Source organism: Haplochromis burtoni, unplaced genomic scaffold (genome assembly GCF_018398535.1).
Source record: "Haplochromis burtoni strain Fernald_Lab_line unplaced genomic scaffold, NCSU_Asbu1 Contig_201, whole genome shotgun sequence".
NCBI lineage: Eukaryota > Metazoa > Chordata > Actinopteri > Cichliformes > Cichlidae > Haplochromis > Haplochromis burtoni.
This window is the reverse complement of record NW_024582562.1, coordinates 808,354-832,092: the sequence shown is the minus strand read 5'-3', so window position 1 is coordinate 832,092 and position 23,739 is coordinate 808,354. Positions and strand designations below refer to the sequence as shown.

The 23,739-nt window shown below is 46.0% G+C and overlaps 1 protein-coding gene across 1 annotated transcript; it reads right to left on the bottom strand.

Annotated features, from left to right (window-relative positions):
* Positions 1-1,315: 1,315 nt before the first annotated feature.
* Positions 1,316-22,746, bottom strand: ccnd2a (cyclin D2, a). The gene is made up of 5 exons (XM_005935767.3): positions 21,449-22,746; positions 19,904-20,119; positions 17,382-17,541; positions 9,907-10,055; positions 1,316-5,055 (listed from the first exon to the last, which is right to left on the bottom strand). The coding sequence occupies exons 1-5, from the start codon at positions 21,641-21,643 to the stop codon at positions 4,882-4,884; spliced, it is 894 nt and encodes a 297-aa protein (XP_005935829.1). The 5' UTR covers positions 21,644-22,746; the 3' UTR covers positions 1,316-4,881.
* Between the last annotated feature and the right edge of the window lie 993 nt (positions 22,747-23,739).

Sequence of the window (23,739 nt, the reverse complement as noted above, 5' to 3'; positions counted from 1 at the left end):
AGTGCTGCTCACAGGGGGTCATATGATTGTTGGGTTTTCTCTGTATGTATTATTGTAGGGTCTACTGTACAATATAAAGCGCTGTGAGGCGACTGTTGTTGTGATTGGATTTCAGATTGTTATTTGCCTGATAAATAACAATATAATATTTAGATTTTGAACAAGTTTTTAACAGATTTCTAAAATACACATTTTCTTGCTTTTATGAAAGGTTGTCTAATAAATTTGCTGAGCACTGTAGCTGCTCAGCAGAACTTCACTTGGCAGCAAGGTGATTTGTGACACACTACATGAGAACTAAGTGCAAAAAGTCCAATGACTGTTCTAAACAAAGAGCTGCTTTCTCTGAATATCTAAAAGGGGAACTGTATAGTTATGGTAATAATTAAAAATAAGACTTTTAGAAATCTTGGAGGATAAGTAGTAAAGATACTGGCTTGAGTTTGAGACTTATGTGGACTGCACCGACTCTTAGAACATATAAATATAAAACATGTGGAAAAGCATATCGCCACACGTGCCTTTATAGTAAGCCCACTGACCAGAGAAGTGATTACTATGATCTTGTTACTGTGTGCCTCTTCTGGGAAACTCCTGACATTCATATAGATTCCCCTCCCCCTTTTCCCTAATTACTCCGACATTCTCCAACAGCAGCTGCTGGCTGAGCAGGACACACACAGCTCACAACGCATCACATTTGTAGGTCTTCATGTTACTTTACTCTTTACTGCTGGCTACACTGTATCCCAGTCTTATATTGCACTTTAGTCTTGCATGGCTTTCAATGCATTATTTTTGTTTTGTTTTTTAAATCACCAGTTATGTAAATTGTATTTCCTTTTACGGTACCTGCCTCTTTATTAGCAGACGCTGGTACTGGTTCCAAGGCCCCGCCTCTGCCATCTCTCCCTGAAGGGACACTGCATCCAAGTTCAAGCATCCACGAGATGCACGACACCTCACATTTTGCAGCTCTACAGGATTCAGACGCTCCACTGCGGAGACACCGTACACGGTACTGCATCCAACACATCAGCTGTGGTTCTTTTAATCTGCAGCAGATCCAAAGGAGGAGTAGGACCAGAACCCGTTTTGGTTTTGTGACTATGCATGCATGACTGGATCAACAGGTTCATACACATTTGCAGAAACTGCTTGAAATTCTGGTGGGATGAGTGCATATTGTCCCAGGTTCATCATCATCATCATCATCACCGATGCAGTTAAAGTCGCTGCTGACTTACACACAGACAAACTAATGTCCTGATCAGGAGACAGACACACAGCTGAAAAGGAACACAGGCCTGGGAAATAGTGAGCTGATGTGGTGTCACACCCTTTAAAGCAGACGTTTATTGAACAGAGGTTGTGCAACAGACATTTGAGGTACATGATATGAGTTATAGAGGAGGGGGAGCGGGTGATTTGAAGGGAAATCTGCACCATTGAAACTTCCAGAAAATGTATGACTGGATGCCACAGGTCAGCTCGAGCCATTATTCTGCGGGAGTTCCAGTGGTGCACACACAATATCTTTAGACCAAAACACACGTTTCTCACATACAGAATCGATATTTAATGACATTCATAGTGATTGTGGTTATATAAAGCAAGAACTGTACTTTGGCCATCATAGGAATGCTGTTTTTGCCCCTCGCTTGCACACAGTCAGATGTAGCACCAACACGGACAGTAGTGAACATGCTCGAACTATCTGCGGTACAAAATCCTCAAAGAAGCTGTTGCAACGTCACGGCGCTCCCCCTCCAAAAGAGTCCAAGTGGAAGCCTTGCATATTTCCGGTTTCCCCATCTCACCGAGCGAGTCGTTTTCCAACTAAAACAGCAACAGGACACGTCGTTCTTTTCTTTCCCCTCCGTTTCAGGCTCCCTAACTGCAGAGGTATAGCTGATGAATTTTGCGTTTTTTTAAAATCCAGTAATCTTGAGGTATCGGAAATACCACTGATGGGCAGAATGTGACTGAAGAAGGAGAGCAAAAATAGATAAAGGGGAAAACGAGACATGCTATCTAAGCAAACGGTCAAACTGTACAATGAACATTTCCAGTCGAATACTCGTTTCATGTTCTTCTATCACCATCTACTTCGGTTTCTGAATGTATCTCTTAAGCAGTAAAATAATTATATTATAATACAAATGTTTATAAAATAGCAGCACACTCAAGTGACACATCACAACTAAGTAATGTTATTTTTTTGTATAAATGAAACAAATTCATAGCTTTTAGCAGCGCAAAAAATACAATAAAATATTGACACTTTTTTTTTGTCGATGTCTTCAGTCCTCCTCTGTCCTCTCTTCACTTTGGAATACAGTATCTCTAAGTCTTAGAAAAACCCTTTGTGGGTCTGGTCGCCCCGTAAAATATTATCAAACACAAATTGACAAAGGTGGTCTCAAAATAGAACATATGCAACAACATATTGCAGGAAGAATCACAAGTTTGGGAGAGAGCTTACGTCAGGAAAACAGGCAAAATAAAGGGGTCATACCAAATATTCAGATGGGGGACGATTTGGCAAACGGGTCATGAAATCGCTCAGTTTTACTGAAAATCATCCGATCCCCACATTCACACTCAGCAAAGTTACACATGGTCATGGAAAACAATAAAAAGAAGTCAAAGACACCTTGCTGTGACAAAGCCACGTGACCACACAAAACAAAATCGGCCGTCTCGCTTTGTTCTGCTGTCTGCCTGGCAGATGAATCCCCTTGCTAATGATTCGAAGCAGCAAAGCTCACCGGGGAAATGTGTTCACTGACAGACAACTGGCCTGGACGGGCGCTACGGAAGCCAGCACCATAAACAGAAACAAACATAAAGGAAAGAAAACAACAACAAAACAACAACTGACCAACCACTGCGACACAAATTCTTTTTTAAACAAAGGCGTTGCTTTATCTTAACATTGCAAACCTCATGGCCCTTTAAAGAACATGTGCAAACCTGGATGTTAAGACCACCCTTGCTGGTAGCGCCCTGCCTCCCTGGCTGTGATGCAGATAAATAGAAAGAAAAATTCAAGTAAAAACAAAATCATTTCTTGACATTGTAAAAGAAAATCGACTCGACCCCACAGATCAGAAAGCTGTGTGAATTCATGCTCTTATTTGTTCAGGATCAACTTGCAATTTGCTTGACTGGGAATGTTGTTTCTTTGTTTCTTTGTTTGGAATGTGCTTATACGGGAAGTCGCGGGAAGCCTTTTTTCAATTTGACTCCTCCTTTAAAGGCAAATGACTGACGTTGGGAAACCAGCCCTTCAAAGTAAACCAAAGAAAAGGCTAAGGAGGAAAAAAAATGAAACATCTGTTCACCTCCAATCACCGTCCATTTCAATTTAATCATCTCCTGGGGAGCATGTTTGCAAAGTGCTTTGCCATTAAAATCATACAGGGGTGTTGAAAACAACCCTATGCGGTACTCCAGATGAGCTTTGACAGTTATTGTCATCCTCTACCCCCCCCCCCCCCGCCCCGCCCCAAAAGATTCCCAACGCGTGACCTGGCAGCGTACGGTCTTACTTCCTCGTGTCATTTCCACGTAAACCAGGAACATCTTTGTGTGTCGTTGTAGGCATCCGTTACTGACGCAGCCACGGATACCAGTTTTATTGTTCGTCATCTTCCAGCCACTGGCTGTACAAAGCCCACGTCTCCCACACAGCAGCAAACTTCTGCACCACTAAAAACTAAAACCGTCTCTGTCCCGCCACCCGGTGCTGTGCCTCTCCCCTCAGCCTGCGCTCGTCTCGCTCTGCGCTCACCGACACAGAGGAACGAAACTTTCCTCAACACTCTCCTGCTCTCACATGTGCCACGCATGCTGTGCACGTTCCATCCAGACACAAGAAACGCCTCATCGCAAAGCGCGACGAACGTTATCGGAACGGCAGTAATAAACAAACGCCTCACATCACTCGTGGTCCACGCACACAGGTTTATTGTTGGAGAACAACGAACCACGACACACTGTTAATGCACGACGGCAGCGACGTAGCGTAGATGCCCAGTTCTACGGATGGAGAAAGTATATGTAGCCTCGGCTCGCTCCGCTGTCTTTAAATACAGAACTGTAAGCCTGCGACTTTATTCAAGTGCCTTTCGCTGTAGAATCACTGTTAACATAGACACGCACACACTCAGACACGCACACACAAAAACACGCTTGCATCCACAAACTGACACGCACAAGCAGCCAGACAAAAGGAGCTTATTGATCTCTACTATTCATTTCAAAATACGTCCAATGATAATAATAATAATAACAATTACTAATACTACTGATAATTATCATCATCCCGGGTCTTCCCTGATAATGCGATCCACCCACTTTCGGCAAATAGTCTCACGGCTTCCTCAGTCGCACACTCAGCACACAACAGTCGAGGAGCTCGTTCAGCGGCTCAAACGTAACGGTGACAGTACTCGTAACGCAACGATAGAGAAGCCCCAGTGTGATCCCGCAATTTCCAAATAGTTTCCGTCTCAGCCTCATTATCAATCTATAGTTAGAATATAACTTAAAAGATCATACTATACAATCAGGCAGAATGCAAATATGATTGGCTTCCCTTCTGGATATCCAAGGCATCACAGAGCTTCATCTCGGATCAAATTTGATGCATTTATGCTATAACGTCATCGAAAATCTATTCTGCGAGCAGGTGTTTTCGACTTGTAGAACAGAAAATCTACACACACAAAAAAAACAACTAGCAAGCATTGCTGTCTTTTGTTTTTAACATTTTTACATTTTGTTCTTTTTTTCTGCTTTTAAGAAAATTGAGTTTTTTTTGTTGGTTTCTATTTTTGTTTTTGTAAATCCTGTGCAATGCTGCCCTCTGGTGGTTCACAAGTTGACATCGCGGACGTCTGTCGGGGTGGAGGACTGATCCAGCTCGTCCAGGCCTTTCCCACTCGGGCCTCTCTGAGTTTGCTGCTGCTGCTGTTGCTGCTGTCGTCCTTCGCGTAGGCTGCTCACCAACACGCGCTCGATTTGTTCCTGGCACTCTTTTAGAACATCCTGCAATGCAAAAGACAATCGAGAGGTTACATCAATCTTTTTAAATCTGCAGTCAAGGAAGTGCGTTTTTCCTGCTTCTTCATCAACTCAGAGTTCCAGTTTGGTACGATCGGGCACATTCACAGCGAGACTTTATCATGAAACTAAAGAGTAAACCAATTCTGCTACTTACAATTTAAACTTAGAAGTTAAACCTTTAAATTTTATATCAAGCACGTAACACAAATATTATGCCCTATAATATCAATCTGCTGTTCAGAAAGTGCTTCGGCCACGATGACGGCGTCTCGCTGTGATTTTAAATGACAGCTGACTTTCGAGTTGCTGCTTCCAAAAAACAACAGACATGGGCCAGACCCAAGCATTACATCAGCCCACCGGGGTTGTGCAGCGAATACCATCACTATCGTCCTCATGTAGCCTACGCACATGCACCGGCATGCACACACACACTCACATGCATACCTCTGCCCTCCCCCATCCAGCCACCCACCACCTCTGCTGTTCCCCAAAACACACAAAACCCAAACAGGAGTCGTCTTGACAACGGCGGCTGAAAACACAGGTAGTATTAAAGCTATGTTAATTACATCCACCTCCTGTGGGAACACAAAGGTGGTGCTTTTTTAACGAGAGCCAGTCTGTGCGCCTGCCTGCCTGCAGGGGATCCATCTGAGACCCAGCCGCATCGACTTACACCATCAAAGGCCACCAAGGAAAGCTGAGAATCCACCTGGGAGACAAACTCCTCAACAGCACCAAGGCCTCTTATCCTTCCCCGGGAGAGGGTTGAGAGAGGGGACAGTGCAGCGCAGTAAGACGGGGGTAGGAAGGGGGGGTTGGTGTAAAAGAGTGCTGAATGGGCTGTTAGCGTCAGAGAAAGGTCAAACTGTTTTAAGGAGGGTCATTAAATACCTAAAGGACCTCAAAGGATCTTTAGTCCCAGGAGCTCCAACTAATTATCAGATTTAAAATGATGACATATGAAATCAAAAAATTCTGTGTTGCTGCAAAACAACAACAGTGATATCATGTAGCATAAGGTGCAGGTGACCAACCATTAATAACGCACATGAAGAAGATGCCAAGTGTACTTTGCAGAGCTGACTGACTGAGAAACCTTTGGCCTGAGAACAAAATGCTGTCCCTAACAGAGAGCTAACACTGCTCTCTGGTGGTAAAACACTTCAAAAACAACTGAAGCCGTGCTGCTTCCTTTTAGCTCTGTGCACGCACATGCATGCATGACCTGCGCCTTATAGCACGAGACATCAGTGGGAATCATGACTGAAAAGACGAGTGAAAGTGCACCGCTTGTGGAGCGCTGAGACATTCTTTAGAAATTTACAGCTAATTTAAACCTGATGGCCTCAGTCCAGCCCGTTACAGCCTCTGGTGCAGCGGAGCCTCGATGAAATAGGAACCGGGCCCTCACTCACGCCAGAGTTGCTCTCAGGGAGCTGTGGCTAAAGGTCACAATGTCAAAGGTCAAACAGCACGACACATAACAGAAGGAAGAGGATTTATATACTATGTGAAAAAAGAAGCCATTACAAGGCCACTACCAAAATACTAAGTGAGGGCTCCCCTGACGTCTTAATTCTAACAGTTTTTGACTGATCTGGGCTGCACGCCTCTGGGCAAACACTTTCCTCAGCATTGGCTTTGACATGGAGGAAACCCCACCAGAGTCTGTCCCTTAATCTTCTCCAGAGGGTGGCCACTAATGTGGGGGTGTGTTCATACACACATGCAAAGTCTTCCCACCAACATGTGCCTCATTGGTCATAAAATCTCAAATCCTGTGAGAAAATGGACTCAAACGCCGAACATGTAAAGGAACTGCTTGTGTCCTACCGCAAGAATGCACGCCTTCATTTCTTAAAAGACATTCTCCCCCCGTCTGCGCTGCTCTTTAGAGCGGCGGTTCGGATCCCTCGCCAAGCCCCGTGGGCTTTGAGAACCTTTAATGACTTCAGTGTGCGACTACTGGAAACACCGATGCTGTTTCCACAGAAGCTGTAGGTACTCGGACAATGAAGGGGCCAACAGCGCTGAATAAATTCACCACGGGACGCGGCGTTGCACTTAAGCATCTTGCTTTGCAGCCTCAAACCGGAAAACACATGACCACCTCTCATCCTTTCTTGTAGTCATAGTCCTCCCTCTGCCCACCCCAAACATGCATCATACTGCAACAGTCTGTCAGTCTGACAAATCGTGGCATGCACTGTATCCCTGGGCGGCCTTTGTGACACTGGCAGCAGGAGGAAGTCGTGCAGACAGACAAAACCAAAAGGAAGAAATGTGTGAAGCATGGAATGTGTTTTAACTGCTGACTGTACCACACAAGACAGTGTTGGCTACTCTGGGAGGATTTGGTGGTCAGACAGCTGAAACACACACACAGGCAGGGACGCACTACGAATCTCAGGGAATCTGAAAACAAAATATCCCGGGGCTGACGCTGGAAATAAGAAGTCACCACATGACTTGAATTTCCACAAGTTACAATAGAAATGTGACCTTTCCCTTTCTTTAGCCCGCATGCCTGAAACACCACAAGTGATGCCACAGGCTGTGCTAATAGATATAATCCATCGTAATAAAAGCATCTTTTATTACAAGCATTTTGTCCCCAGGAAATAACTGTGATTAAAAAAAGAGGAAGAAAAACAAAGGGAGCAATGGGAAAATGTGTTTCCGGTGTCTTAGCATGTGACCCCGGCTGAAAAAGATGAATGAAAGATTGAGAGAAAACAAATCTGGGAAGCGGTGCTCTTAAACCCTCTCCTGCCGCCGTTTCCTGTTTTAATCAATGAAGAGTAAACCGAACTCTTACATTTCTGCTCATCTCACACACAAACACACACACAGCCCCGTCTGCTCGCCCCACAAGGCCACACCAGGTGTTTGCGAGGCAACACGCATTCCTGCAATGGCCCAAAGATGGTGACTTGGCCCTATCGCATTTCCACTGGAAAACCGCAGCTTCTGGATACCGCACATGCCAGCGGGGTGCCGGGGGGTGGCGTCGGCCACGGCGCTGTTGGCAGCAGCAGCTGCAGCGGTTGGCGAAACTCGGCCTTCATATTTCGCCTGGCTCTTTGGCCGAGCGGCTACGAGTCGCTGCTCGCCGAGCCGCTGTGCCAAAATCACACGGGGTATGTTACGCGTACTCTTTTAGACTCGTACCACCTCGCTGGTGTCTGAAGTCTAAATGAAGGTAGGGTCGCTGCTAAAATGACACAGCATTTCCTCTTTCACCAAAGCGTGGACGCTGAGACTGACAAAGGGCGTAAATAGGACTGACGCCACTTATTAATACTGACAGGTAATTCTGGGCAGTGAGATTTTTTGCTGGTGTTGCACGTGGTGCACGAGCCTGATGCGAGGATCTCAGGAAAATCTTTTAATACCCTAAGCTTTGCTTGGCAGTTCATACTAAAGCCCTATATGTTGAATTAGGACGGGCGCCTTGTGCTTTTTCTCCCGTGTTTACCGCGAGCCGTGGCTTGTCTGAATCCAGGAATGTAAGGAGTTGATCGCTGAGACACAGCGCCACTTAATTCCCCGGAGTCTAAGACCTAGCAGCCTAAAACACACCGAGGCCCTGTGCTGCTGAGGCCAACTATTTGTTTTTCCTCAGCTGCTGAGCGAGACTTCACACAGCTCGCACCAGAGGGAGCCATGCTCTCCAGCAGCGCTGCATTATGGACCATAGGAGGAGACAAGAGAGGCCCGATTGTCGCGAGGGAGGCATAACACCCCCTCGGTGTCCTTTTCACACTTCAACAGCTTTCTTCCACCTCCTCCTCCCCCTCTGCCTCCTTTTCAGGCAGAATTTAACATGCCACGGCCGATGCTCGGGATCTGTGTCGTGCCCCCTGTGCACTCTGCACACAGTTTAGATTATTAAGTCTGCCATTACCAACCAAAAGACGTTTTCATCACGTTAGGTATTAGCAGCACTCCTGGCAAGGTGGTGGTTGTGGACCTGTGCTCGACAGCTTACCCTCCGGGGACTAAAGAAGAAGAACTTCACAGGTTACGCTTCTGCCCAGCTACTCGTCTTAGCAGCGAACTACAGACAGACAAAATCCTCTCTGGTGTATGATGAAAGCCAGGAATCTCAGAGCTAGCAGGGGCCCTGCCTGTGTTTGGACGTAGCTTATCCTCTGGTGCAACATTCACTGTACCAGGCAGCCGCACAACAGCTTCACCGGCCTTCCTGTCAGTTACAGAGCGATTTAGAGGAGCCTTTACACGAGGCAGCTGCTGGACTGATAGTTTTAAAGACAAGTCATCGAGACAAATATCGATCAGTCTCGTGCTCATTTTTATTAAAATTGGCAGTAAATCTGCCCTAAAATATGCCTGTGTGAAGCCAAAACTCAGTGACATTTCAACTTTTGTCTGTTGCGCACACACAGCCTCAACAAGCATGTGGCATTTCTTAACTTGCCATGTGCTTTCCAACAGAGTAGCATGTTTGGTCGGGCAAAAAAAACAACCCAGTTACTTGAGAAAAGCAAAACCTGTTTGTTTCAGTGGTAATAAGATAACTTAAATGTGTCACTTCACTAGAAATGTCTACTAAAGACTTCCAAAAGTTAGCTTCCAGTGCAGGAAACAGCTGATTAAGCACTGAATCATAGTTACTGTAACACTTGTACTCTGATAACCAGATAACATGTAACCGATGTCTGCAGAGTCACTAATATTTAGTCATACTGATTAAAATATTACTCAGCAACAAATCCCCTACATTCCAGATGTAAGTATTACCTCTTAGTGCTGGAACACGCTGCATGTTTAAATCGATCGAGCTACAGTGATAGGTAAACTTACCACTTCTGTGTTTGTAATCTTTGCCAGCAGGTCCGTCAGACTGTCACCCCACTGCGACTGGTCGGCCGAATCGAGCTGCAGGCCGCAGATCGCTGCCCCCACACTTCCTGTAGCGATCATGGATGGAGGGTACATGGCGAATCTGAAATCTGTTAGAGGAATAAAAACGTTTGAGTTTGTTAGTCTCAAGCACGAGCGTATGAAGTCAGGAAGCACAATCGTTGGTCAGGTGGGTGCATGTATTTACCACTGGTTTCTTTACTGCACATTTCAGTTCGCACGGTACAGATACGGTATGATTTAGTAATCTAGCAGTCAGCTAATAAATACTCCTTCTATTGCACCGGCTATGAACGCTGGGCTCGCTAATGACCAGGGGCCTGGATAATGAGGGTTCACTGGGCTTGTAAAGGAGCTGAAAAGCAACCACCCTCACCCCGATGCAGTCCCCCTTTCCCCAGCCCGGCCCCTTTTCTTCCATCTCCTGAGTAAATCGTGTGCTCGCTGAAAAAAGCCCCATAGCGCTTGGAAAAGAAGGAATAAAGAGGCTCAGTGCCTTTGCCAATGCGCACTGCTGTAGGTCCTTTTTCCACGTGTGGTCACAGGCGTGCGTCTCAAAGACCAATAACCTTGTTAGCTCCCCTCGCTGTCATTCATAATGCAAATGAGACAGCTTGTGAACGGGCCAGAAGCCCGAAAAGGCAACTGGCATACAGTGAGACAGACAGACAGACAGGGAGAGGTTTTCTCTTCATGCACACACACACACACGCACACACACACACACACACGACACACACACACACGCACACACACACACACGTCACGCACACACACGACACACACACGCACGCACACACACACACACACGCACACACACACACACGCAACACACACACGCACGCACACACACACACACACACACACACACACACGACACACACACCATGCACACACACGCACACACACACACACACACATACACACGCACACACACATACACACGCACACACACACCCTTCTGCATTCTCTCTTTATGTCTTGCTCAACTTCTACCTTTCTTCTTGGGTAACACATGGCCCGCTTGGACGGCCAGTGAATGGCACACATGCCGCCGTCTTTGTTGCTACAACAGGCAGCGGTTTGCATTGGCGGCCCTCCTATCTTTTAGCATATTAATGGAGTGGCGGGCCTATGAGAGGGAAGGCAGAAGAGTGTGACTCCATTGTCCAGAGTCATCACCTCATTTCACCCAAATGAGGGACGCGGCATCCATCCTCTCGCCACCGATTCCAATTCAGCTAGACAGGCTGCACAAAGACCCTGGCTGGACTTGAGGACAGGGGCTTGACAGGGGGGGGAGGAAGACGAAGAGGGCAGCGATGGACGGTGTGGTGACGAGGCAAGCGGGAGAAAAGAGGGGAAGGTCGCAGGCGTGGTGGGAGGAGGGGGAGCTAGACGACTCTGCTGCACATCGCTCTCGAGTCTGCGTCCAGACCCTTGTGAAGTTTTGGAAGAAGAAAAGACTTGCCCTCCAGTGACCCTCACCTCCTGCCTCCCATCCAACCCCCCACCCCCAATCCCTCCCTGCAAGTATTTCTCTGTTCCTGGGCCACCTCTGGGTTAGAGGAGTGAGCAATGGGGGCATAGAAACAGCCTGCACATTAACATATTGCTATATTCAATTGCAAAGCAAACCGCGTGCGATGGCTCTGAAGGAGATTTTTCTTCCTTCTTCTTTTTTTTATTTGGAATCAAAGAGGTAGGCCCTTTGATAGCTGCAGAGGCAGCCTCTCACTGCCTTTTTAACATGCACAGCCAGGCGCTTTCTCATCTTGTGGGCTCAGTGTTGACAAATAAATGAACTTATTATACACCCCTGTGTTAGCCGCTGGGCCTCTGCCAAGGGGGCGATTTATTAAAGGCTACCTCGAGCCAAGAGGAAAGAGCGCACAAAGCCCCCCGGCATTACATCACTGCTGTAAGAGCACAGCTTTCTATAGAGGGCTGAGACGACAAAGGCATACAAGGATTTACTGTAAGTGTGCAGCGAGCGCAGAGCGACAGGCGAGGCAACAGACACCTCAGCGACACAGGCGAGAAACAATGCGCCGATGCCTGCGTGCTTTCAGATGCAGACACACACTGACCCCCCCCCCCCACACACACACGGCACAGATGTTGGTTTGTGGGAGAGCTGAGTGGCAGGCAGTGGGCAGCAAGCTGATTTTTCGCACTCAAGACAAGACAGGTCTGTAGCAGAACAAGGACGTGCGCGTGCAGCCGATGCGGGCTGACACTCGGGCCTGGTGGCTGCTGCATGTGGGGGGAAGAATGGCTGTATTTTAGGAGGCCCTCATTGATATTCATGTTGAGGATAAACAGTGTATGTAGCTGAGTGGGGACGCCTGCGATGGAAAGCTCCCTGTGAGCAGCGGCTGGCTGGCCCGGCCTGCACGCCTCTCAGCCCCTTCAATGGCCCTTTCTCCTCCCTGTGCCCCCTCGTCTCCATTCCTCCCTGTTCCTACCCCATGAAACTTCATCCTCGGGCCACCGGTCGCACGTTCTCCTGCCCTACATGGCCCGCTCCATCTGGGTGGCTGCAACGCACACCACGCACATTAAAATTGTAAATTAATTAAAGTTGGAAAGTTGAACAACAGCCAAAGAAAAAGACGGATTTACCCTGACCTCTCTTTCCACAGCGATAAATCAGCTTCTTGTATTCTATACATGTAGCGCTTATTGAACGTGTTTATTAAGGGAGCGCCGTTACGAGGACGCGGGGTTTGGTTGACTGATTAAGGTTAAAAGCAAACATCTCTTTAGGACTGGCATGACAGTATGTTTCACCACTAACGCAACACAGACCGTCAGCCAACACGACCTCTGTGGAGAGCTTCTCAGAAGACAATCCACCTACCGCGGCTGGCCGAGGCCCACACGCCGGCTTTTTTCCACAAACGCCAAATTAACAAACAACAACTTGATATTTCTGTCATTTCCATTTCCATTGCTTCCTGTCTGGCTGTCACTCTGGAAACAAACGGACAAACCCAAACCTGTGAGAGTTGCACGCTCTTGCTCAGAATTTTGTGTTAATTGTAAGCTGCCCTTTTAGCCTCTCGCTATCACATCCTGTGTCACAGCTGCAGTCTTGAGTAACATCAGTGTTGAGGAGCGTACAGATTTGGAGAGCGATTTTTCTCCCGAACATGGTTACAGTTTGGATTAAATCGACTAAGCTTCATTCACAAATCTCGGGCTATTCGTCCCTTTCAGATGACATCGTGTGGACTATTGTAACTCAGTGTCTGCTGCTCCATCGTTACCTCAGCAATCACCACAAATTCCCTGCTCATTGTTAAAGAACGAATAAACAATCTGTAAACACGATCTCGGCTGTGCCTGACAGACAAACCGAGGCACAGCCGGTACCATGCACCGCTCTCCTCTCACAGAAGCATCGCGTCGGCGCCGACAGGCCACAAAGTGACGCTCAGCCACAGGTCAGACGTTTAGCTGACCTCAGTGGCCGCTCACATCAGCTTCTATGCATCTACTCGGAAACTGTCATAATATGACACGCCATTTAAGTCGCATTAGCGTGCCAACAGGTGTAGCACATCTGCAAGCTGCTTTGTAACCCACCCCCTTTGCCTGCTGTGTCTTCATCAGTCTCATCTGAATAGCAAAAACAATCTTCCGTTTAGTGTATCGCTCCTGCAACAACCTCAAAGTGCTGTCGCAGTAGTTTTGATTAGATGCAACAGTTATATTTCCCTGTTCACGTCCTGCTTTTGAAATAAAGAACTAAATCCCAATGACAGCATTTGAAGGCCGTATCAAGTAGCCTTTAAAGAGGAAGACAAAAATTAGGGGACGGTGTGCTGAGAAAAATGTTGATAAGATAAGATAAGATAACCTTTATTAGTCCCACACGTGGTAAATTTGTTTTGTCACAGCAGGAAGTGGACAGTGCAAAAGTTATGAGGCAAAAATTAGAATACAATAAGAATAAATACAGTACACAGCTGTACAGAATACAATAAAATACTATATACAGTAGAATAAAATAAAATAAATATACAATAAGATAAAAATAGAATACAAATACAAATGCTATATACAACTGAGTAAGAATACAACGATGACAGAAAGGATTATTGCACTGAGTCAAGCGATCTGGAACCAAAGCATTTACTTTAGTACAAATATTAGTCTTTGTGGTTAACATGACGTCCGAGAAAAACACGGAAGATTTTGATTTCTAAACCTTTTTGCTGGGATAATTGTAGCAGCCGAAGCAAAATGTCTGCGATCTCCGGCGTGACTCAACCAGCCGCAGGATTTATACTGTGGTGCTGATTAAACAGCGAGGTGAAGAGGAGAACTCAGGACGTGCCACTCGATGATTCACCCTGTGTGTCACGTTACTGGGCACATACTGTCAGGAAGCCTTTTCCTGCTTCATCTGTTGACAATGCAGGCGGACCGGACATGATTCCTCACATCAGCGGAGCGTGCAGGGAAAGGATAATTCGCTGGAGAAGGTGGCTAATTTGTTCGGGTTCTGACTCATCAAACACGGAGGGGATTTTATGTAAACAAACACCAGCAAAGCTCTTTTCATTGAACACATCTGAGATGAATCATCCATCTTTACAATGCTGAGCCCAGGCTGGAGGGGATTCTCCGTGCCACGGCCGCTTGGAGTCGAAGCTACAAGGAGCATTCCTGCCTCTGGACTAGAGAGACTTAACAGGCAAAACAAAAGAAAGAGGGCTTGTGAATCAAGCTGCGACATTTGAGCTGTCGCCGATTTAAAGACGCAGCTCGTGGAACCCAGAAAAGGCCAAAGAGGCCGAAAGCTGCCGGTTTCCAAAAAGCTAAATTGAAACATTCCCAACATGCAGGTTGGGAATAAAATAAACAGAATAATACCAAAGTTACACCGCAGTTGAAAGTAAGCACGGCTCCAGTTCCCTCGTGTTTGTCAGCTAGTGAATCATTAGTTGTCCCGATAAACTAACCAGTTAATCATCAAGTCCCTTCATACGTAGTTGAAAGACACTTCCACATACCAGCAATAAGTGATCAAATACTATTCGGAGACAAAAGAACGAGCGCTCATTACTTAGATCCCAACTTGTAGCGAAATCTGCATTGTGTCGAGTCTCTCTTGGACAGCGCTGCTGGCCCGGATCCAGAGATTTCTTTTGATCAGCTTCTGTGACCATTGTCACCATTCCATGCATACCATTACAGAAAAAATGCACCCTGCCAATATGGCAAGAAGATGGGGCTCAATGACCGCAGCAGACAGGTTGGGCTGCATCTGTCTGCCCCACGCACCCCGTCCATTCTCCCACTTTAACTCGATTGAATAAGAATAGAAGAGGAAGCTCAGAGTGCTCGGTGTCTGTGTCTAGGAACGGAGGTTCATAATCTCCCTTAATGAGCTTGTTTCTGGGCTATTATCCGGCAGCCTGCCTGAGGGAAACGCTGGCGTTTCCTATCAAGTGGCCCTGCAGCGCTGACCCTCACACGGCTCTGCATATGAAATGTAAGGGCCAAGCCTTTTGTCTCCTTTCTCCCAGTCTCTAGCTGAGCCCCTGAGCCATTTGCATAGTCCTGAATGGACCAGCCAATGTTATTAATTAATACAGAGCCAGCCTGCGCCACCTGACAAAATCCCACCGAGTGGCCCGAACGGAACTGTTTCATCAAAAGAGAGGAGCCATTAGGAACCAGAGGCCTTATTCTCCTCTCGAGAACAGAGCCGTGGTTTTACGCGTGGTTTCTTTTCCCGTAAAGGGACAGCGGCGGTGGGACCGAGGCCACAGGTGACCCCGCTGTCGACCGGCTCGTAAACGTAAATCCTCCCGAGAGAGAAATCCTCCTGCGCCTTTACCTTCTCAACTCTGCTCAGAGGATGTCTTCGAGGAGGATTCTCACCAGATAACCCGAAGATTTACAGCTAGCAATGTTTCACAAACGGGTCTCGTATTCCCAGAGATCCTCCGATGCACCAAACCGTTGACTCACTCGTGCTGTATCTTTCCTCATTTTGCCCTCACTTCGTGCTTGCCTGGATACGGAGCGTGTACACAAATAAACGGCCGATGACGGTCCAGAGCGATCTCCACAGCGAGGCTCTCCTGGAGTACAGTGTCAGGAGGACGATCCTCGTAAATTTATTTCCACTGCCTCATTGAAGCAATTACGGACAAAGTGCGCGCCGAGTCTTTCGCAACGTTGCTTGGGGAATAGGTCCGATCCCTGACACGCTGTCATTCCAAACATTAATCCTCTGGCAAAAATACGGGGTGAGACAGGAAAAAAGTGAGATATGAGAAAACTGAGGGAACCGGACTGAGGACACAGGGAAAGTATTAAAAAATGAAGCGTCATCTCAGACTCTGCTGTCTGCATTGAATCCATTGCACAATCGGTGCAGGAGATCGCCTCATGCTGCGATTGTCACGTATCTATTCATCTAACTGTGTACACTCCTCCCAATGTTGTCAGCAGAAGGAGGTGTTTCCCATGTGTGTGTGTGGGGGGGGTGTTAGTTAGCATTCCTATTTGTGACCTGCAGAGAAAATGAAGCAGCTGCTGGTCGCTGACCAGTTTGTGGGGGGCAAAGAGCATTATTAAGGATGACTTGTGCGGTTATCCAAAGTAAACGTTCGCACAAAGTCCTCGAGCGTGCCCAGAAGCAGTGGAGGAAGGTGCTCGTGGCCCCGCCTGCTTTGTAGCTCTGATCGTGGTGACCTGAGGGAAATCTGCCCTATTGCAAACGCCATCATGTCCTCCAGCAGCGGGGCGTGGAGGCGTGTGAAGTTAAGAGAGAGAACGTAGGAAATTTGAAAACATGACATGCCTCAGATTTGGCAGCACAAAAACAATACCCTCCTCTGGCTCTGACTCCCCTCACCCCTCTTGCATCTTTCCCACTTTGACCTCACTCTCTCTTCATATCATGTTGAGGCTCTCGTTCCTTCCATCCCTCCCTGCATGTTTGATCTTACGGGAACCATTCAGCTCAAGTGTAAAAAGACAATGGTCTGCCTGCCTCCACCCTTGTCCGTTTGTCTTTTCGACCCCCTCAATCAGGCTTTGAAGCGTTACTTCAGAGGCCGCTGGGAGAAGACAGACGATGGATGTCAGACCTGAGAGGCTGACACTTTTACGACTAATGCTTTTCTTAGGAAGAATATTTTCTCACTGAAGGTAAGGCTAGCTGTGACTGGCCCATAACAGATCTCCAAAGAAGACTTTGACACAGCCCTGAAAGAAGAAACGGCAAAGACAACACTACAAAGTATGCTAGCGTAAGCCATTAGCGCTTGGTTTGATTTGGCACAGACGACAGAAAAAAGATCAAGGAAAAGACACGGTCATCTTTGGACTCAATTCGTCCAGACTGGCTCAGCGATTCATTGCAGGGAATCGAATCGAACGTTTCCTACCTGTGGCGCAGAGGGCGATGAAGGTCTGGACGTGTTTCCGAATAAGTGCCAGCTTATCCTCGGGCAGCGGCAGCCTTCTCACGATGTGCTCGATGAAATCGTTCGGTGTTACTGCTGCCAGGTTCCACTTCAACTTCCCCAGGACCACCAGTTCCCATTCCTAGAGCGAGCGAGCAGAAAAGGGATGGCGGAAAAACAACTTCAGCTGCAGCTCTGCACTTTTATTGTTTAGCCAGGTGCGCTTGAGCCAAAAGTGTGTTAATGTGACATACACGGCGAGCATCTGGAGGTTAAGTGTTATTGTTATTAGTCTCTGCTCGGCTGGGCCTGGGACAGAGAATCACCAGCAGTGCCACCAACCCAGGTGACCCGGCATCACTGTCTCCCTCCCTGTTGGTGTCTGGCATGTGGGGACTTTCCTAAAGAGGCCCATCAGAGGCTCTGCTGTGTGAGCGCAGAGTGAACACGGATAAGCAGCCTATGTCTGTTGAGCACAGTCAGCATTAAGTATGTCATCTCTTATCTCAATATATCAATCAGAATCCTATTTATACACTGCAGCACTTAGTTACTATGTTTTTCCACATGAAGTGTCTTGAGGAAAGACTGAAACTCTGATTAATCAGCATCTGAGTCTTTCATTTAGATCTCACAGCAGGATGTGCTGACACGTGCTCATCCATCTGCACGTCTGTAACACGGGGTGAGGATACGAGGTGTGGCGTTCTCTTTTCTGAGACTGCATTGTTACTTTCACTTCCTAGAGGAGGAGGTGATTAACGAAAGAGCTGGTGACTAATTTGGGAAAAAATTTCAGCGGTTTGGTTCCGCACTGCAGCCTTGTGACTGGGAGGATGGATGTTCTTCATTTTCCCTTTAAGAAGGAGAGACCACATGGACTCGGTCATGAGACAATTCAATATGGCCGCCCCTACTAGCAGCATGCATTGTCCCAATCAAAGTGACCTTTGTCAGTCATGTCATGCTTTGCTATCTTGCTGATGTTTGAGAGACTGAGAAACAGGACATGTTTCTGATGAAATCTGGAGTTTCATAAAGTGAAAGCCGTCTTCTTCTGGCTACAGCAACGTTTTTGTCTGATCATTAGCAGCCTCCTGCCATTAAAAGGCGTTTTCCATCGATGACAGTACGCAACACCAAAGCCTATAGCAATAGCTGCGACAAACCTTGCAACACATGCTTTATGCTGACAAGGGTGGCAATCTGGTATCACCCACTTCCTTCTGCTTACTGCCTTCCTCTGGTCACACCTTCTTCGTAAAATTGTGGTTCTCTTTACAAGAAGTTCTTACTAAAGATGAGGACAAAAAAACGATCACATGCCCCGAGCAGCTGATCTGTTTCCTGTATCTGCGTGTCAGCCAAAATACTGCCTTATACAGAAACACAGAAAGGAGGCCTCAGCAAACCAGTTCAAGGACTGAGGGCTTCGTCTGCAGTCTGAACATGAAGGTATCAGAGACGGTTTTTTGTCAAGTGCAGCACTGCATGCAAATGATACGAGTTTTCAGCCACAGCAGCGCATTTTGTTTTTCTTTTCAAAATAAGCTGTTTGAAACTGGAACTTTAACACGCTGGCTCGGAGTCGGAACCTTCATTAAACAAATGAAATTGTCATTCCAGAAAATTACGGGAAAGCAACAAATCAACAGCAGCTCGTCGGGGACTTGAATGTGCTGCAGCGGCAGTCTGCTCAGTGGGTAGAGCCGCCAGTCAGGCAGCGAGGCAGGCCTGCAACCATCAGCCCCGTCTGAATCATAATATGTGGCCTCTTTCACAACATGGGTGGGATTGGCTGTTGTTTACTGAGGAATGTTTATGTAGCGCCACAGAGCAGGAGGGAAAATACTTATCTGATGTGAAACTGACTTAATTAATTGGTTTGCCAGCACAACAGAGCTTATATTCATTACACAGGACACAGAATGGTGACTTTTTCTGTACCGTGGGTTTCATGTGCAGTTAGAATCAGAAACAGTGACTCGTGACCTCACGTCAGCAATGTGTGCATCCACAGTTATTTTTGGACACCAGCTAAACTGTAAAAGGCAAACTTGAATTTCTCCGTCTCTCCCTCTCTAGCTCACAGGAACAGAGAACTTTGGCTCCAGTTCAATATGACCTCGCTGATCTGTGAAAAATATCTACCAGCAGATGGCGATGGAGACCACCGCACAGGCTGGAAGGTTACTGTAAAGCCTTGAGGGTCTTATACAGTAAAGAGAGCCCTTGTAGAACAATCCTGCGCTGAGCTCCTTCCTGCGCCTTTCATGTCTAAAGCCTGGACAACCGATTCAGTGAAATGGGGACAGTGTCGAGTATACCTCACATTTGAAACCTTTAAATAAGGAAATACTCAGAACAACCGGATTAATCCCGGCTTCCAAACGTGCTCTGATGAAGAAGAAGTTATGTAATATGTTTAACCAGCTGATGGTGACAATGTGAGTCTGCAGATGTGTTACTGCAAACTGCGTGAAACACGTAGAACTGTCGCTTACCAGCAGCTCTTGTGGTCTGATGGAGTTATCTGTGTAGATGCACAGCTTCTCTGCAGTTAATGGACGAGTCTCTTTCAATTTGGATGCAAGAAACATGCACACTGCTCCCAGCAGCTGCAGGTTACACTTTTTGGTGGGTACCACTGCTAGAAATCTGTCTAAGTAGTTCATGGCCAAGGGAAAAACTTCTTCCTCGCATTTCTGCTCCTCACAAACCTATAAGGAGACAGCACACAAGGCGACAACGTTGACGACACGTGACTTCTTTTTCAGCGCTTGAAACGTATATAAAACTTTTGTGAAATAACGAAACAAAAGAGTGATCACATAAGAGCACATTTAAAATCAATGACACACATAGTTGGGGCTCAGCCAAGAATTTGCGCCCAGCCCAGATCTGTTGCGACATCACAAAATAATTCGAAAGAAATTATTTCACAAAGACTGAAATAACTTTAAGACACATACTCGCAATAGACTCGCATTCCTGCAGTTCATTCACTAAGAAATGAATTCAAGTCACAATCAGCCGAGCCAAAAAAACACCAGGAAAGCGCAGCACACGGAAACACACTTTTTTTAAAACAGTCGTCATATTTTCATAAAATATTTAAAAATAGAAATAAATTATCTGGAGCGACTTTCTTCACACCATAATGTTCAGCAGACTCTTCCACATCATATCCGACAATTCCTATCCGTATCCATGCGCGATAAATATCAAGAAAATGTCAAAATAAGAGGCAAGTCGCAAGCGGCTGGTGTGGCGTGCCTCACCGCCGAGCCGATATAATTATTTCAAAAATTAATAAAAAATCTCCAGTGCGTCAGATTCTGACAATATTTACATGAAAATAAAGAGGAAAGACTCCAGATTGTTTAGAGAAGGCTGTTGACCGGAAATATTTGACGGATCGTCAACAAATGAACAGAAATCTTCGGCAAGTCACTGGAGACCAAAAGAAGCGATAAGGCCCTCGCCCTTCCCGACATTTAAATAGATATCTAAAGCGATCGCAACGCTTTTTGTGATCGAGTCTGTATTTGGTGGACACCTAAGACCCTCTTCTGTCATTACCGACGGTTTTTAAGCGCTGTTACTTTGCTTTTGACACTGTAAATCCTCTTAAAAGCACTCCTATAAAAACCAACATGGCGATACAGCGCAAGTCAGCATTGAATTGGGGGAGTGCATACGTGTGCATGAAAATATTCAGCCTATCTAAAATAATAACATCAAATAATCAACGGGCAACATGTGCAGACACCATGTGAGGCAGATAAAGGAAATCCTCCGGTGCCACAGATGGCACAGCTGCCACTTTCGTAAACGCAGCGATCGGACTTTAAAAATGGAAAGAAATTGCGTTAAACGGCACCGACGAATAATATAAGGAAATAGCAGTCGGAAATATGAGTCGTATGTCATATGTGCTCCTCGGAATATTTCAACCATTGCTCGATAAAGAAATGAAACAAATCGAGAGGCTTTAAAGTCGAGCACGGAAATAATATGTCTTGTCAGCACTCGGTGTTTCGCTATACCTCCAACATCCAAGTGGCCACCATTCTCCTCATGAACGGCTGAATATCTTTCTGGACGCCTTTGAAATAAGAATATTGGGGTAAAAACCTCTCCTCTATAGTCAACAAGCGCTGCAGGACTCTGTCATCGCACAGCAGATTCGGATCGGGACGAGCTCGTATGATGGTGTCCATTTCGAGGCAGAGCAGCTCCATGGTGCTGGTGTTTTCACTGAAGTTAAAAAGTAGGATTTCGCTTTCGGAGACGTCAAAGGCGTGTTGCAGAGCGAAAATGCAAAAAGATGGCAGGAAAAGTCTTTTAGAGGCATAAAAAGCGAGACTGCAGGGGCTCCGTAAGAGTAGTCCTGCCTCTCCTTGTTGAGAACTTTTTCCTCTCTCCCCACAGCTCGCCTCTACTTTCGCTGCCTAAGATCAGGCGCATTTAGCCTGCCCTGCGTCCGCCACTGACGCAACTGCATTACTTCTGTATAGACACAACAAGCTGCATTCCAGTCTCTCTTTCTACTGTCCTGCTGTGAAAGACAACTTTCACCAAACTTGATGCATTTTAGATGCAGATGCACAGCAGTGTAGGGGCAAGCACAGAATAACACCATCCAACTATGGCCACGTTATTTTACTAACTGGGGTTCAAATAAGGCAATTAGAGTTATTCCTGTGGCTGCGTTAAAGCGTTTAGCCTACTGACAGTGCATTCAGGTACAATCCTTGCGTGCATTTTTATTGGGGGGCTTCTTGTTGATGCTGGTGCCTGATGAACTTATGATGATCGTTACAAAATCAGGATATAGAATTGTTACAATATGTTCATTGTTGCTTTATTATTGCACATATTTTCAGCATCAAAAGGCTCCCAGAAGTCAGCTTTAGTTGATGAAGTGCTTCAAGAGCCCTCTTGTGAAAATAATTTGTATATTAGCTCAGATTAGGGAGCCAATGAGAGAACTAATTTATTGATGTCTGCCACTTTTTTCATTGCATTGCAATGGACTCGGTGAACCTTGGTGCAGATGTGATGCATGTAGATACTGTAGGCAAGCAGCCATAAATACAAGTTAGCACTTAAAGATGCACGCGCACGCGCACGCGCGCGCGTCCGCATAGACGTCAAACCCGCCAGCGCACATAGACGGACACACATCATCTTATACTTTTTTTTATAGCCGCCACAAAGCTGCTTGTGGTTTATGAGATAACTTTCTAGGAAATTTCTAGCAGCATTGACTTTTTTTTCTTTTGCATAATCTTCTGTTAAAGATAACACAAAGATGAGACGCGCTGGATTTGCACAACACAAATAATATCAACAGAAAGAAAATCACTATATATATATATATATATATATATATATACACACACACACACACACACACACACACACACACATATTTATATACTTTTAATTAGACTTCTGTCATCATTTACATGGAAAAACAAGCAGGTGGAAACGAGAATGTAAGTCGTTGAGCAGATAATTAAAAAAATGACTGCCAAATGATTTAGCCTCACATACAGTCACAAAGAGAATCTGCATGGGTAAATATGTTAATCCCCGTCCCATTCTTAGTCAACTTCAAAGAGCGAGCCGTGAAAGAAACGAGACATCGGTGCATCAGGGGAAGACTGGGGACTGTAAAGTCCTCAGAGCTTTAGAGCTGTTAATTTCCATCTGAAGCTTGCTGGCTCTATAGCAGTGCTTGTGAGAAAAGTGGTGGAAATGTCTCTTTAAAGTTTTTTTTCCAGTCTAAGTTGCTTCCTCCTCCTATTTGCATAGCCAATAGCTCCTCAGCCCTCGAATGAGGCTGTACGATTGTTACTGGGCAGATTTCATTGGCGTCTGCAGTGAAATGTGTTTAGTGCCCCCTAAAAACTGTCACGTTTTTTTAAACAACTGCCTGAAATGAAAGAAGTCAGCGCACGGGGATATCACCACAAATCATTCTCACTTGAGAAAAAAAAATTATAAACACCAAATTTAAAGGCGTTTGATCCTGACTGATAGATATTCTCAATTGAAAAACGCGAATATCTGCACTTTATGATGGGTCATACTTAAAATGGACAGTTTTAAGTTACATCAAGGCAGAAAAACCTTCACAAATATGTTCTTGACTTGATCAAAAAGGATCCTTGTCACAGGATAAGAAGAGACAAAGTTGCATTATTTCTTATCAAACACGGCAGTTTTAAATAAGAACGAGCAACAAGAATATGGCCAAACAGGTACTCCAGTCCTATCAGCTGCGCTCAGCACACCGTGCGCAATTACGCAGTCTGATTGTTCTTTGTTA